This window comes from Papio anubis, chromosome 6 (assembly GCF_008728515.1).
Source record: "Papio anubis isolate 15944 chromosome 6, Panubis1.0, whole genome shotgun sequence".
In the NCBI taxonomy this organism is placed as follows: domain Eukaryota; kingdom Metazoa; phylum Chordata; class Mammalia; order Primates; family Cercopithecidae; genus Papio; species Papio anubis.
Window position 1 is genome coordinate 30,376,518 of NC_044981.1, and position 14,163 is coordinate 30,390,680.

The 14,163-nt window shown below is 49.0% G+C and overlaps 1 protein-coding gene across 1 annotated transcript; it reads right to left on the reverse strand.

Annotated features, from left to right (window-relative positions):
- Nucleotides 1–179: 179 nt before the first annotated feature.
- IER3 (immediate early response 3) lies at nt 180–1,528 on the reverse strand. The gene is made up of 2 exons (XM_003897312.5): nt 1,278–1,528; nt 180–1,165 (listed from the first exon to the last, which is right to left on the reverse strand). Exons 1-2 carry the CDS (start codon nt 1,485–1,487, stop codon nt 905–907), a joined length of 471 nt encoding a protein of 156 aa, XP_003897361.1. The 5' UTR covers nt 1,488–1,528; the 3' UTR covers nt 180–904.
- Between the last annotated feature and the right edge of the window lie 12,635 nt (nt 1,529–14,163).

Below are 14,163 nucleotides of genomic sequence, written 5' to 3' on the forward strand. Positions count from 1 at the left end.
GCAATGAAAGACTGCATAGGGCAACCGGATGCTGGGTTCTGTTGACTCCAGGAAAAGGAGCTCCCGGGCCCAGGGAAGTGCGCGGGCTGGGGACTGGGCCACGGCGCCTCCCGCCGTTCCTTGCCATCTGAAGGCGGGGAGGAGTGGGGAGTCGGCGCTTGCAAAGATACACTCAAGACTGCAGACAGTAAATCAAGTTTATTTGTGTTCACAGAACATACTGGGCAATCTCGACAGTCGCCCCGTGACAGCCCACCAACCCCCAACCCTCTACCCCGCAGCCTCTCCCTAAAGGCGACTTCAAGAAGATCAAAGGATCTCACGGATCTCATTCCCAATGGTCCGCCGAAGTCTCACACAGTAGACAGACGGAGCTGAGATGCTGGAGGATGCAGTGTCACCTCCTAAACTTACGACCCACCACCAGGCTTCATCCCAGCCGGAATGTCCTCCCCTACCCGAGTCCTCCCCACTTCTTCTCCTACTCTGCCGCAGTTCCAGGTGTCCTGCCTCCACCAGTCCCACAAAGCTCAATAAATACCAAGAGACCTGCATTTACAGCAGGGGGAACATCTCACACCCTTGCATAAGTTAAAATAAATATTACGTACACCCCTTCATCACCTAGGAGGACGTACATAAATACATATAAATATTAATTAGGAGCAATAAGAAATAAATTAACGACGCTCTAATTCCCACCGGGCTTAGCCCCAGCTTGGCTGTGCCTCGGTCTATGTGCGCCTCAGTCCCGCCTCAAGCACTGGGTGTCGTCTCCGCTGTAGTGTTCTGAGTTCAAGTTGCCTCGGAAGTCCCAGTTTGGGATACGCTCTCGCGCACCAGGTACGCCTGGTGTTTCTTTGTGGTTTTTCGGATTCTTTTTGGGGAGTGCGGGGAGTCAAAGTCAGAAGGCGGCTGGGTGTTGCTGGAGGAAAGTGCTGAGGTCCAAAGCGTAGTCCGAGGGCTCCGAAGTCAGATTAAAGGGCTCGAGGACCGGGGGCACAGGGGTGGGCGCCTGGGATGCGGTGCTGGGGGCGTCCTCCGGAGGCAGGGGCGCTGGCACACCCTCTTCAGCTATCAGGATCTGGCAGAAGACGATGGTGAGCAGCAGAAAGAGAAGCCTTTTGGCTGGGTTCGGTTCCTCGACTGGCAGCTGGCGCCGGACCTAAGGGGTGACAAAAAAGGAGACAGGTCATGCCGAGGCCTCTGGAGTCGAGTCATTCCCCAGTGACTCCAGGGCAGCACACCCCGCGAATGCCCACTTCGGCGATACTCACCACTCGAGGGTAGAGAACCCTGCGGCTGCGCTTTCGGTGCCCGCGAGAGGTGCTGGGGCGCCCGGCGGGGACGGCTGCGGGCTCCGGGAGAGGGTCGAAGGTGAAGATCTCAGGACCGGAGCCCCGCCGGGGTCCCGGGTTGGTGGAGGGGGCCGGGGTCGGGGCCTGCAGGATGGTCATGGTCGGGTGGCAGCTGCGAGAGTGACACATGGTGCCCTGAGCGCGGAGTGTAAGGCCAAGTGCAGGCCGGCTGCCGGCAGAGTTAATTTATGGGCTCCTGGAAATTGGGCGGGTCCTTCTAACTCCTCCTCCCGCAGCTGGGGAGCGGTTGGCAGCAGCGGTCTGGAAATTCCAACGATTAAACAAAGGGAGTGGGTGGAGACTTGGCGTGCGCAATCCTAGGCGCCCAACTGTACGTTGAGTGTGTGAGTCGCGAGTGGGGGTGGGTGAGATCCCGGGCTGTAGGCACATGTCGGGGCATGTGGCATCTGGAGAGGGGTTCGCGACAGCCTAGGAGATGGTTTAGCCACAGGATCCCTCACAGGCCCCAGCACTAGGGACCCAAGAGGGCTTTTTTTTTTTTTTTTTTTTTGGAGACGGGGTCGCGTTCTGTCGCCAGGCTGGAATGCAGAGGCGCGATCTCGGCTCACTGCAATCTCTGACTCCCTGGTTCAAGCGATTTTCCTGCCTCAGCCTCCCCAGTAGCTGGGAATACAGGCATGCACCACCATCCCAGCTAATTTTTGTATTTTTAGTGGAGACGGGGTTTCACCATGTTGGCCCGGATGGTCTGGATCTCCTGACCTCGTAATCTGCCTCGCTCCCTCTGTCCTTCTTCTAGTAGTCTCAAGTTGCTATTGTTGCCATCTTTATGTCCATGAGTTCCCAATGTTTGGTTCCCACTTATAAGTGAGGATGTGTGGTATTTGGTTTGCCCGCCTCGGCCTCCCAAAGTGCTGGGATTACAGTCGTGAGCCGCCGCGCTCTGCCAATAGGGCTTTTTATTGGAGATCAGGCCGTCCTGCTACAACACTGACCCAGTTACATGTGCACATTCATGTACTTGTAGGTATCTTTAGAAAATACACTCCCCAAGAAGGAAATCGTTACAGAAATAGTCAAGATTAAGAGAGAAATGAACACAGTAGCACACACAGACACAAACTTGCCTGCCTGAGCACATATGAAGACACACACCGCATACCCATAAAAAAGAATGAAATTATGTGCTTTGCAGCAACATGGATGCAGCTGGAGGCCATTATCCTAAGCGGATTAACTCAGGAACAGAAAATCAAATACCACACATTCTCACTTTAAGTGGGAAACATTGAGAACTCATGGACATAAAGATGGCAACAACAGCAACTTGAGACTACTAGAAGAAGGACGGAGGGAGCAAGGCAAAAGTTGAAATATTATTGGGTACTATGCTCAGTACCTGGGTACTATGCTCAGTACCCCAAACCTCAGCATCATGCAGTATACTTAGGTAACAAACCTGCACATATACCCCAAAATCTCAAATAAAAGTTGGGGGAGAAAAAAGGACAGAAAGATTAAAAAAGTAATATACAATGGTGGGGCATGGTGGCTCTCGCCTGTAATCCTAGCATTTGGGGGGGCTGAGGTGGGAGGATCACTTGAGCTCAGGAGCCTGGGCAACATAGTGAGACCTTGTCACTATAAAATAATAACAACACACAATTAAATATTATTCAGCCATAAAAAAGAATGAAATCCTGGAAAAAAGGAAAACACATACCACATGCACATACCAACACACGTACACAGCAAAGGTGCAAAGACTGTATAGGGGCAGTTCAGCAAAACTACTCTCTTAGGAGTGTGCAGAAATATTCAAATAAAGGCTAGTGCAGAGGGCCACAAATACAAAGGCAATAGGTTAGCAGCCATCTAGATTTGCCCCTTGCTGTGAGTCAAACAACCAAATTTATGGGAAGAACATTCTAAATCGTGAGACATACAAATGTTACAGTAATGGTAATTACTCAACTTAAAGTAGATTCACATTTCCATAACATCCTTACAGACAGCTGCTCATGGACACAGAATTTAACTTTTTATTTGTTTATTTATTTTTGAGATAGGGTTTGGCTTTGTTGCCCAGGTTAGAGTGCAGTGGCATGATCTCGGCTGACTGAAACCTCTGCCTCTTGGGCTCAAGCTATCCTCCTACCTCAGCCTCCTGATTATATATATATATATAATTTTTTGTAGAGCCAGGGTTTTGCCATGTTGCCCAGGCTGGTCTTGAACTCCTGAGCTCAACCAATCTGCCTGCCTCAGCCTCCCAAAGTGCTGGGAGCCACCGCGCAGAATTTAACATCTTTTGAGCATTCACCTGTTTCAGGTGCCCTCTGTTGAGGGTACTGCTGTTGAGAATCCTGAGGCTAGTTTCAGTATAAGTGCTGTGTCATGCAGCTCCCCGAGGAAAGCCAGATAAAGCTGATACTCCAGCTGTGAGGGCCTTACCCTCCAGCATGAAGAGGGAAACATGGCCAGGAGAGCTCTCTATCTCTCCGTCTCTCTGTTGGTTTCTCTCTCTCTCTCTTTTTTTTTTTGTTACATTGAGTTTCTGCCTGAAGGAAAGGCAATCTTTTTTGAAGATCCTAAGAAAGGCCGGGCGTGGTGGCTCACACCTGTAATCCCAACACTTTGGGAGGCCAAGGCAAGTGGATCATTTGAAGTCAGGAGTTCGAGACCAGCCCAGTCAACATAGTGAAACCCTGTCTCTACTAAGAATACAAAAATTAGCCAAGCATGGTGGCGCATGTATGTAATCCCAGCTACTCGGAGGCTGAGGCAGGAGAATCGCTTGAACTCAGGAGGCAGAGGATGCAGTGAGCTGAGATCGTGCCACTGCACTCCAGCCTGGATGACAGGGTGAGACCCTGTCTCAAAAAACAACAAACAAACAAACAAACAAAAACTAAGAAAACTGAAGACTGGCTGGGCGCGGTGGCTCAAGCCTGTAATCCCAGCACTTTGGGAGGCCGAGACGGGCGGATCACGAGGTCAGGAGATCAAGACCATCCTGGCTAACACGGTGAAACCCCGTCTCTATTAAGAAATACAAAAAACTAGCCGGGCGAAGTGGCGGGCGCCTGTAGTCCCAGCTACTCGGGAGGCTGAGGCCGGAGAATGGCGTGAACCCGGAGGCAGAGCTTGCAGTGAGCTGAGATCTGGCCACTGCACACCAGCCTGGCGACAGATGGTGACTGCCTCAAAAAAAAAAAAAAAAAAAAAGAAAACTGAAGACTAAGTGTTAAGGGGGACCCAAAAGAGCTAGTGTTCACATCTGTCCAATCAATCAGGGAAGGCTTCATGGAAGAGTGGCACTGGTGGTGATCTTGAATAGTGGGTGGGATATGACAAATTCAGATGTGGAGGATGACTGTAAGAATGGAATTAGCAAAGACTTTGAGCTGGAAAAGTACAAGATGTGTTTGGGGAATCACAAGAAAAACAATCTCAGAGTAAGTTTCCTGTAAGGCAGTAGTGGGATGTAATAATGGCTGGAGAGGAGTGGAATTGGGCAGAGTGGGGAGAGCAGAGCTGCTAGGTCTGGAGCCTGGGTTTCACTCTAGACTGTAGAGCTTGTGGGTTGCTGGATGAGATAAAGGGAAGAAAATTCAAGCAGGGAACTGATTGGGATGAGGAGTGATGCTCTGGATGGGGAGAGACTAAGGCAGGAGACAGGAGGCTATTGGAGGGGCTCAGGTAGATGGTAACAAGAGCCTGAGAAGGTGGCCCTAAGAGACATTCCTAGCATAAGATAATCAGAATTGGGCAATGAGGTAGATATCATTAGGGGAAGGGAGCATGGGGGAGGGAGGGTTGCCGACAGCAAGAGGATGAAAAGATCTGAGATTACTCCAGAGATTTGAAATACATCTGGCTCAGATCTTTCCACCATCATTTTAAGCCTGGTGCACAAAGTGAATACACATATGATGTCTTCCATTGGAGGCTGTGTCATACACGTCTTTGTGTCCTCCAGAGAACCCAGCATGGTATCTTGTAGGCAGCAGTTGCTCAATAATTTTGTTAAACACCAGGTGAAATGTACAACTGTAGGTGTGCATATAGTATCCCCACCTTGGCTGGGTCACACCAAGCTTCTGAGATGTGGTTACACTCCTCCAAACCACTCATCCAAATGTACAACGTCTTTAGAAAAGCTGGGACAATTCTTACACAGACACCAAACAGCAAACACTTTTCCCATTTAGGAAACACTTACACGGATTTTTCAATCAAGAACATGTAGGAACACAAATAAGAGGACAGGCCACAACCGGCTAGAAATAGATACACTACTGCTGTGTGTACAATTCCTGGGCCTACAAGTCACTTTATTTTATACTCGCTACTCTTATCTAAATACACAAGATCCCTTCCACATTACACACTTCTTCCTGGCCTGCATAAAACACACCTCCTCTGTAAACAAAGGCGCATTGCTTTCCCATGCCTGCCTTCACACCTGCCATCATTCTTACATTTACACCCAAGCACAGGGAGCCCACCCCCACCCCCAACATCCTTATTCCAAGGCAACTCGGAACTCGCACGCTACACAATGACCAACATAAACCCATGACTACTTACACATGTGTACAGACCCTCACACTCACGCAGACATAAATTGGGAGTAGGGAGAGCTAGTGATGATGGAAGAAAACGAGTGGGTGGGAGAGAGAACACAGCACCAAAGTTTAAGAATGCATTACTTGTTTATGATGGAAAATTTCTCTAGGGCATTAGGCAGAGGAGGGGAAATGAAGGGGATGCCAGGATCTTGTTTTGCCACTACCTCCCACATCTGGAATCTGGGCCTGCAGTTGGGTCTAGTTATCCTCACTGTCCTCCTGGCACAGAGAGACCTTTCTTTGCGGCAACACCAGAACGGCACAAAGAGAAAACCTGAGAACTCGGACTGCTTACCATTCCCAACCAATCCCATTCCCATTCCTGCTACCCTCAGAGCCCCAGGGCTCTGCTCCTGCCCCTTCCTGCCACACAGGAAGCTAGGGAAAGGTTGGGGGTGAATCATTAAGCCAATAAGGGAGTGGGGGAGTGCAGGCTGGGGAATGAGTTAAGGACAGAAAGTGCCGGGGGCTGAGACAAGCAAACTGAACTGGCTCCCACTGCCCTGATCCTGGAGAAGCAGGCCCTTAGCCTCTTCCATTTCCAGCTCTCCTCCTCATTTCCTTCCCATCTTCCCCTAGATCACCATGTTCCTTCATTTCCCTCGTTTGACCTTTACCTTGATCCATCACCACTGCTAACCTCCTTCTCAGCCCCTTGTTTTTCTTCGTGACACATATCACGTTGGGGAATCATTTTATGTATTTACTTTTTGCTGTCGTTTGTCCCACCTACTGGAATATAATCTCCACGAGCGTACAGTGCCACATCTGACCTTTTTCTCATTAGATCTCTGTAGTGTCTCCAGTACTTGGCTGTCACCTAGTAGGAGCTTAATAAATATTCTTAAATCTATCTCCTCTGAGGAGCTAAACCTCATCTCCAGAGAGGTCTGTTTATCTAGCCATGTTCCTTTAAGGCCCCCATGTTTGCTCTTCAAAGAGGAGGTTGGTGGTACTCAGGTGTGGCTCAGGTGATCTGCCGCTGAATCAGGAACAATCGTGCAGTGACGACAGCGACAGCAAAGCCTTGGCCCGCGCCCTTTACAGTCCCTGACACAGGAGTGAGTCAGGCCTGCTGCCCCACCTGGGTACTACTGCACTGCTGACCACAGGCCCAGAATGGGGGACGGCAGGAATGGGCACTGGCGGAGGCAGAATGGGCAGGGGAAAAGGAGGCAGAGATTTGGAAATGGGAGCATCTGAGAAAGGAAAGCAGGGTGAAGGGACTGTGCCAGGGTCCTGGGGTCAGGGAATGACAAGTGAAAGCTTTTAGCTGCACCTGGTATTCAGTAGATCCTCAATAACTACTTGTTGTCTTGAGATGGGTTTGAGATAGAAAGAAAACATGGAATAGCAGAAAGAACATATTGTAACCTAGTGGTGTTAGAGGAAATTGGGTTTAAGTGCCAGCTCTGCTACTTATTAACTAGGCAATATTGGGCCAGTTACTCAATGTTGCTGAAAATCTGTTTCCTCAATTGATAAATGGGCAAATTGACCTCTAGGTAACTGCAAAGATTAAGAATATAAACGTACTCCTTCTGGGCACATAGTAGGTGCTTCTTGCATGGAGCAGGGGCATTATTATAATTATGAGAAGAGGGACTGCTTTGGAACAGGGATGGGCAGCAGTGAGCCAACCCAGGAGTAGGGGACTGGAATGAGAAAATAACCTCCAGCTGCTAACATCACCAGGCGACACAAGTTCTCTTTCTCTTTTTATTCCGCCCTCCCTCCCTCCCTCTCCATATCAGGCAGATTTTGTGGCTCTTTATTTTCCCCAGAGAAGCAAAGACTTCTGCATTTCTAGTTCCTGTTCAACTAATGCGAGTGATTTTATTTTTTATGTATGTCTTTATTTAATTTTTGAGACAAGGTCTCACTCTCTTACCCAGGCTGGAGTGCAGTGGCATGAACATGGCTCACTGCAACCTCAACCTCCTGGGCTCAAGTGATCCTCCCACCTCAGCCTCTTGAGTAGCTGGGACTCCAGGCACATGCCACTATGCCCAGCTAATTTTTATTTATTTTGGTAGAGACAGGGTCTTGCCATGTTGCCCAGGCAGGTCTCAAAATCCTGGGCTCCAGTGATCCTCCCACCTCAACCTCCCAAAGTGATGGGATTGCAGGCATGAGCCATAGAGTCTGGCCTTTCTTTATTTAAAAAATGTAGTTTAGCTGGGGACGTAAACTACGTGCTGATTCAGGCAATTCTCCTGCTTCAGCCTCCCGAGTAGCTGGGATTACAGGTGCACACCACCACGCCTGGCTAATTTTTGTATTTTTGGTAGAGATGGGGTTTCACCACGTTGGCCAGGCTGGTCTTGAAAACTCCTGACCTCAGGTGATCCGCCCCCCTCGGCCTCCCAAAGTTCTGGGATTACGGGCGTGAGCCACCACACCCAGCCAAAAAAAAAATTTTGTTTTTACTCACCACTATACTGACAAGGAACGGGTGATTTTAAACACCCCCTCCCACCTACGTTTTAGCTGGAATAATTCTTTAGAGGCATGGGTGTAGAGTGGGGTGGTGAGTTCTAGGTAGCAAGTTAATAAATGACCCCTAAAGATGTTCATCTAAGCTCTAGGAGGCCCCACATCAGGCCCTGGCAGTTCCCCTGACGCAAAACCATGGCAAGAGTTCTGGGAGCACCAAGGCAAGGTCACAAAAGTGGCACAGTGACCCTACCCTGGGATGCAGCTCAGCCTGACCCAGCCCAACTCAACCCAGCTACCCCGGAGGCTGCTACGAGCTGAGCCGGGAGCTGGAAAAGGCCCAGTATTCCTGTCCTCCCGCCAAAGCTGGCTTCCTAGGACCCCAGTGTTGTGGCTCCTCCTTTGGTCTTGGTTTCTTTCCCACCAGATTATAACTCCATCAGAGTAGAACTTTATCTATCTTGTGTACTGCTCGATTTTCAGTGCCCAGAACTGTGCCTGTCAATCAATACAGGCTGCTGAAAAGGCTAGAAATACAGGATCGTTGATGTTATTACTGTTACGGTGTTGTTCTCGTGGGAAGCAGCCTGCATCTCTCTGTAGACAGCTCCAATGTCAGCCATTGGCGAATTTGAGATTTAAGTCAAAACATAATCATAGGGGAAAACTGCACAACAAATAAAGTAGTTCCCCTTTTGTCCGGCCTTTTCAGACACCCTGTATTTACTGGATGAGTCGATCTACAAAGTGAAAGGCATAAATTAAAGGCTCTCTAATGTTTTTCCTCCTCTGAAACCCCATGATTCAGCAGCGTCTCCCATGTGTGCTCAGAAGTTGGACGTGCCTCCGGCCTACCCTCCAAAGCAGCTGCCATAGGCTCTTTTCTTCCAAGGTTGGGAGGGACAGTTCATTCCCCAAGAGGCCTCTCCAGGGGCGGAGGCAGGTGCTGGGGCTGGCCCGTCTGCAGCTCCCTGGCCCTACCCAGTGGGGATCGCGTGTCAGTACTGGGGCTTGGTGGGCTGCCAAGGGGTGAGCCCTGAGGCGGTTTTCTGGGAAGGATAGATGCCATGTGTGACTCAGAACCAAGTTAGGGAAAAAACAAGCTCACTCAATCGCCAGCACCCTCTGCCTGGCCTGGCTTTGACCATGAGCTCATAAAAGAGGAAGCTGGGCCGGGCAGACAGTAGCTCTGCTTTCCCTCATGTTTTCTCTCCACGCCTCATGGATTCCCTAGAGTGTCTGGGCCTCAGGCCACCGTCATCCTAGCTCCCGGGCCCTGGCTCTTTTATGACACTTTCCCTTCCCAGACACTTGGTCATTTCTTTCCCCAGGTTGGGAATCCCACCCACCACAGTAGGGGAATTGCACACAAGGGGAGGTTGCAAATGGCGCTGTGTTCCTCGGCCCTGCTGAGGCCTCCACAGTCAGCCATGACCGTGTGGGTTTGCGCGTGTGACTGCTGTGTCTCTGACACAGACCAAGTGTTGCTGGCCCTGGAAGCCTGAATTAATAGATTTCTTGAGAGCTGAGATTCCCTGGTTCAGGAAAGAAAAAGGGGGCACCAAATGACTGGGCAGCCGAGCCACCCTCAGGGCTGCAATATTCCAGTTGGAACCAACTTACCTGGTACTTTTGGCATTCAGAACAGTTCACTACCAAAAAGGCACATTTTGTTTTAGTGAAAATGGGACAATCACGGGCCACAAAGCACCTTCCTAACTATTGTGCCTCCAGTTCACCTTCTATACCCCCTAGGGCTTTCTCCTTCAAAGACAGCCTTGACCATGTCCATGCCTGCTTTAGTAACTTCAGTGGCTCCAAACTCTCTGAGCTCCCAACCCAAATCCAAGCACCTTGCAGGCTTTCTCTTTCAATACCCCCATTGCTTCTTGATGTTGCGCGTCTCTAATTTTGTCCTTTTTCTCACACATGCCAAACTCTTACCCATTGGACCCTATAACCATTCTATTTCTTTTCCTTTTTCCTCCCTATTCTCCTGGGAAAAAACCGCCCCTGACTCTGCCATCCAGAATTAGTTTATCTACATTGTATACAAATCTCTCAAAGCATCACACACACGATATTATAGTCATTTGTCTATTTATCTTTCTGATTGCCAGGAGAGGCATGTGCCATTGAGATGCAGTCATCTTAACACTGGTAACCTCTCGACAAGGCCTAAAATTATTATCAAATTGTCATCATTAAAAAAAAATCAGTGGCCAGGCATGGTGTCTCATTCCTGTAATCCCAGCACTTTGGGAGGCCGAGGCAGGCAAATCACCTGAGGTCAGAAGTTTGAGACCAGCCTGGCCAACATGGTGAAACCCCGTCTCTACTAAAAATACAAAAATTAGCCGGGTGTGGTGGCAGGCACCTGTAATCCCAGCTACTTGGGAGGCTAAGGCAGGAGAATCGCTTGAACATGGGAGGTGGAGGTTGCAGTGAGCCGAGATCGCGCCATCGCACTCCAGCCTGGGGGAGAAGACAAGACTTCTCAAAAAAAAAAAATCAGTAAGAAATGTATAAACCAGATATTCTCAACCTATCCCTGTGGGTTGAACTCATCCTGTCTAGGCCTTTCACATAAAATTTGGTAGTATTTGGTGATACTGCATTTTGTTTTATTTATTTATTTATTTATTTTTCGGGCGGGTCACCGGCTCTGTGGCCCGGGCTGGAGTGCGGTGGCGGGATCTCCGGCTTCACTGCAAGCATCCGCCTCCCGAGTTCCGCCGCCATTCTCTGGCCTCAGCCTCGGTAACTGGGACTGGCGCCATGTACCTGCAGCCGACTGGTGTATTTTCTTAATGAGATGGGGTTTCACCGTCGACCAACGAGATGAATGTGATCTCTGACCTCGTGATCATGGGCCTCCCAGAAGATATGGGAATACAAACTTGAGCTCGCATCAGCCTGGCCGTGTTGTTTTAAAGTCAGGTAGATTGGAAATTATAATTTATTTATTTATTTATTTGTTTATTTATTTATTTATTTATTTTGAGGCCCGAGGTCACCATCTGCGCCCAGGCTGGAGTGCAGTGGCGGATCTCCAGCTCGCGGGCTCGGCCTCCGGGTTCGCGCCGTTCTCCTTGCCTCGGCCTCCGGTGGTTGGGACACGAAGCCCATGCAGCCGGCTGGTTTTTGTATTTTTGGTAGGGCGGGGTTTCTGCATTGTTGTGGGATGGTCTCAATCTCCTGACCTCGTGATCCGCCCGTCTCGGCTTCCCAAAGTGCTGGGATTACAGGCTTGAGCCACCGCGCCCGGCCTAGTATAATTTAAATACAGTAAAATTCATCCTTCTTAGGAGTAGTTTTTGATGAGTTTTGATAAATGCATATAGTTTGTGTAAAGGCCTCTACCATCATGATATTGTTTTCCATCACCCCAAAAGTTCCCCACATCCCTTTGTAGTCAGTTCTGTCCCTATCCCCTATAGCAACCACTGATCAGACCTCTAAGCTTACAGTTTTGCCTGTTCTAGAATGTCTATACATGAAACTACAGGCAGGGCACGGTGGCTCATGCCTGTAATCCTAGCACTTTGGGAGGCCAAGGCGGGAGGATCATCTGAGTCTGGGGGTTCAAGACCAGCCTGACCAACATGGTGAAACCCCGTCTCTACTAAAAATTAGCGAGGTGTGGTGGCAGGTGCCTGTATCCCAGCTATTTGGGAGGCTGAGGCAGAAAAATCACTTGACTCCAGGAGGCAGAGGTTGCAGTGAGCTGAGATCACGCCATTGCACTTAAGCCTGGGCAACAAGAGCAAAACTCTGTCTCAGAAAAAAAGAAAGGAAGGAAGGAAGGAAAGAAAGAAAGAAAGAAAGAAAGAAAGAAAGAAAGAAACTAACTAACTACAGGAGACACTCTTTTGTGTCCAGATTCTTTTGCTCAGTGTAACATTTTTGTGATTCATCCATGTCATGGCATGATTCAGTAGTTCTTTCCTTTTGACTTCTGGATAGCATTCCATTGTATAAATATATGACAGTTGGCTTATTAATTCACCATTGATGGACATTGTGGTTTTTTCTTATTTTTGGAAATGATGAATAAAGCTACTATGAACATTCATAGACAACTCTTTTTGAAGACATGTATCTAGGAGTAGTATAACGAGGTGCATATTTAGCTTAGTAAGAAATCGCTGCTGGGCCCAGTGGCTCACACCTGTGATCCCAGCACTTTGGGAGGGAAAGGCGGGAGGATTTTGTGTGTGTGGGGGGGGGGAGGGGGAGATGGAGTCTCCTTCTGTCACCCAGGCTGGAGTGCAGTGGCACTTCCTGAGTTCCAGCGATTCTCCTGTCTCAGCCTCCCTAGTAGCTAGGATTACAGGCATGCACCACCACGCCCAGCTAATTTTTGTGTTTTTAGTAGAGACGGGTTTCACCATGTTGATCAGGCTGGTCTGGAACTCCTGACCTCAAGTGATCAGCCTGCCTTGGTCTCCTAAAGTGCTGGGATTACAGGCGTGTGTCACCGTGTCCAGCCTAAAGGCAGAAGGATTTCTTGAGTCCGGGAGTTTGAGATCAGCCTGGGCAGCATGCAGTGTTGCGGGAAGTCAGGGACCCCGAATTCAGGGACCGGCTGAAGCCGTGACAGAAGAACATAAATTGTGAAGATTTCATGGACACTTATCACTTCCCCAATGAATATCCTTGTGATTTCCTATGCCTGATTTTACTTTAATCTCTTAATCCCGTCATCTTCTTTGTAAACTGAGGAGGATGAATGTCACCTCAGGACCCTGTGATTGTGTCAACTGCACAAATTGTTTGTAGAGCATGTGTGTTTGAATATGAAATCTGGGCATTTTTAAAAAAGAACAGGATAACAGAGATGTTCAGGGAACAAGAGAGGTAACTTTGAACTGGCCTCCGGTGAGCCGGAGGGAACAGAGCTATATTCCTCCTCTTTCATAAGCAAATGGGAGAAATATCGCTGAATTCTTTTTCTCAGCAAGGAACATCCCTGAGAAAGAGAATGCGCCCTGAAGGTAGGTCTATAGATGGCCCCTTTTTAAGGTGTCCCGTCTTTTATGGTCGAAGCCGAAGGGATGAAATAAGCCCCGGTCTCTTATAGTTCTCCCAGGCTTATTAGGATGGGAAAATTCCCACCTAATAAATTGTGATCAGGCAGGTTACCTGCTCTCAAACCCTGTTTCCTGATAAGATGTTATGAATGACAATGCGTGCCCCGAAACTTTATTAGCAATTTTAATTTCTCACCTGGTAGTCCTGTGATCTCGTCCTGCCTCCATTTGCTTTGTGATATTTTATTACCTTGTGAAGTATGCATCTCTGTGACCCACAACCTATTCGTGCACTCCCGCCCCTTTTGAAAATCGCTAATAAAAACTTGCTGGTTTTACGGCTCAGGGAACATCATGGATCCTGCCGACATGTGATGTCTCCCCCGGACACCCAGCTTTAAATTTCTCTTTCTTGTACTCTTTCCCTTTATTTCTCAACCCAGCTGAGACACTTGGGAAATAGAAAAGAACCCATGTTAAACATCAGGAGCAGGTTCTCCCGAGAATGGAGAAACCTGGTCTCTACAAAATTAAAAAATTAGCCAAGCATGGTGGAGCGCGCCTGTGGTCCCAGCTACTCTGGGAGGCTCAGGTGGAAGGATCACTTGAACCCAGGGGTCGAGGCTGTGGTGAGTCACATTCACACCACTGCACTCCAGCCTGGGAGACAGAGCGAGACCCCATTCTAAAAAAAAGAAAAATTAAGGACTGGGCTCGGTGGCTCATGCCTGTAATCCCAGC

Excerpts from the sequence above, each read along its gene's own strand:
- IER3 (XM_003897312.5), bottom strand. The coding sequence starts at position 1,487 with ATGTGTCACTCTCGCAGCTGCCACCCGACCATGACCATCCTGCAGGCC. Across the intron at positions 1,166-1,277 it reads GGGTTCTCTACCCTCGAGTG|GTCCGGCGCCAGCTGCCAGT; the intron begins GTGAGTATCGCC and ends GTCACCCCTTAG.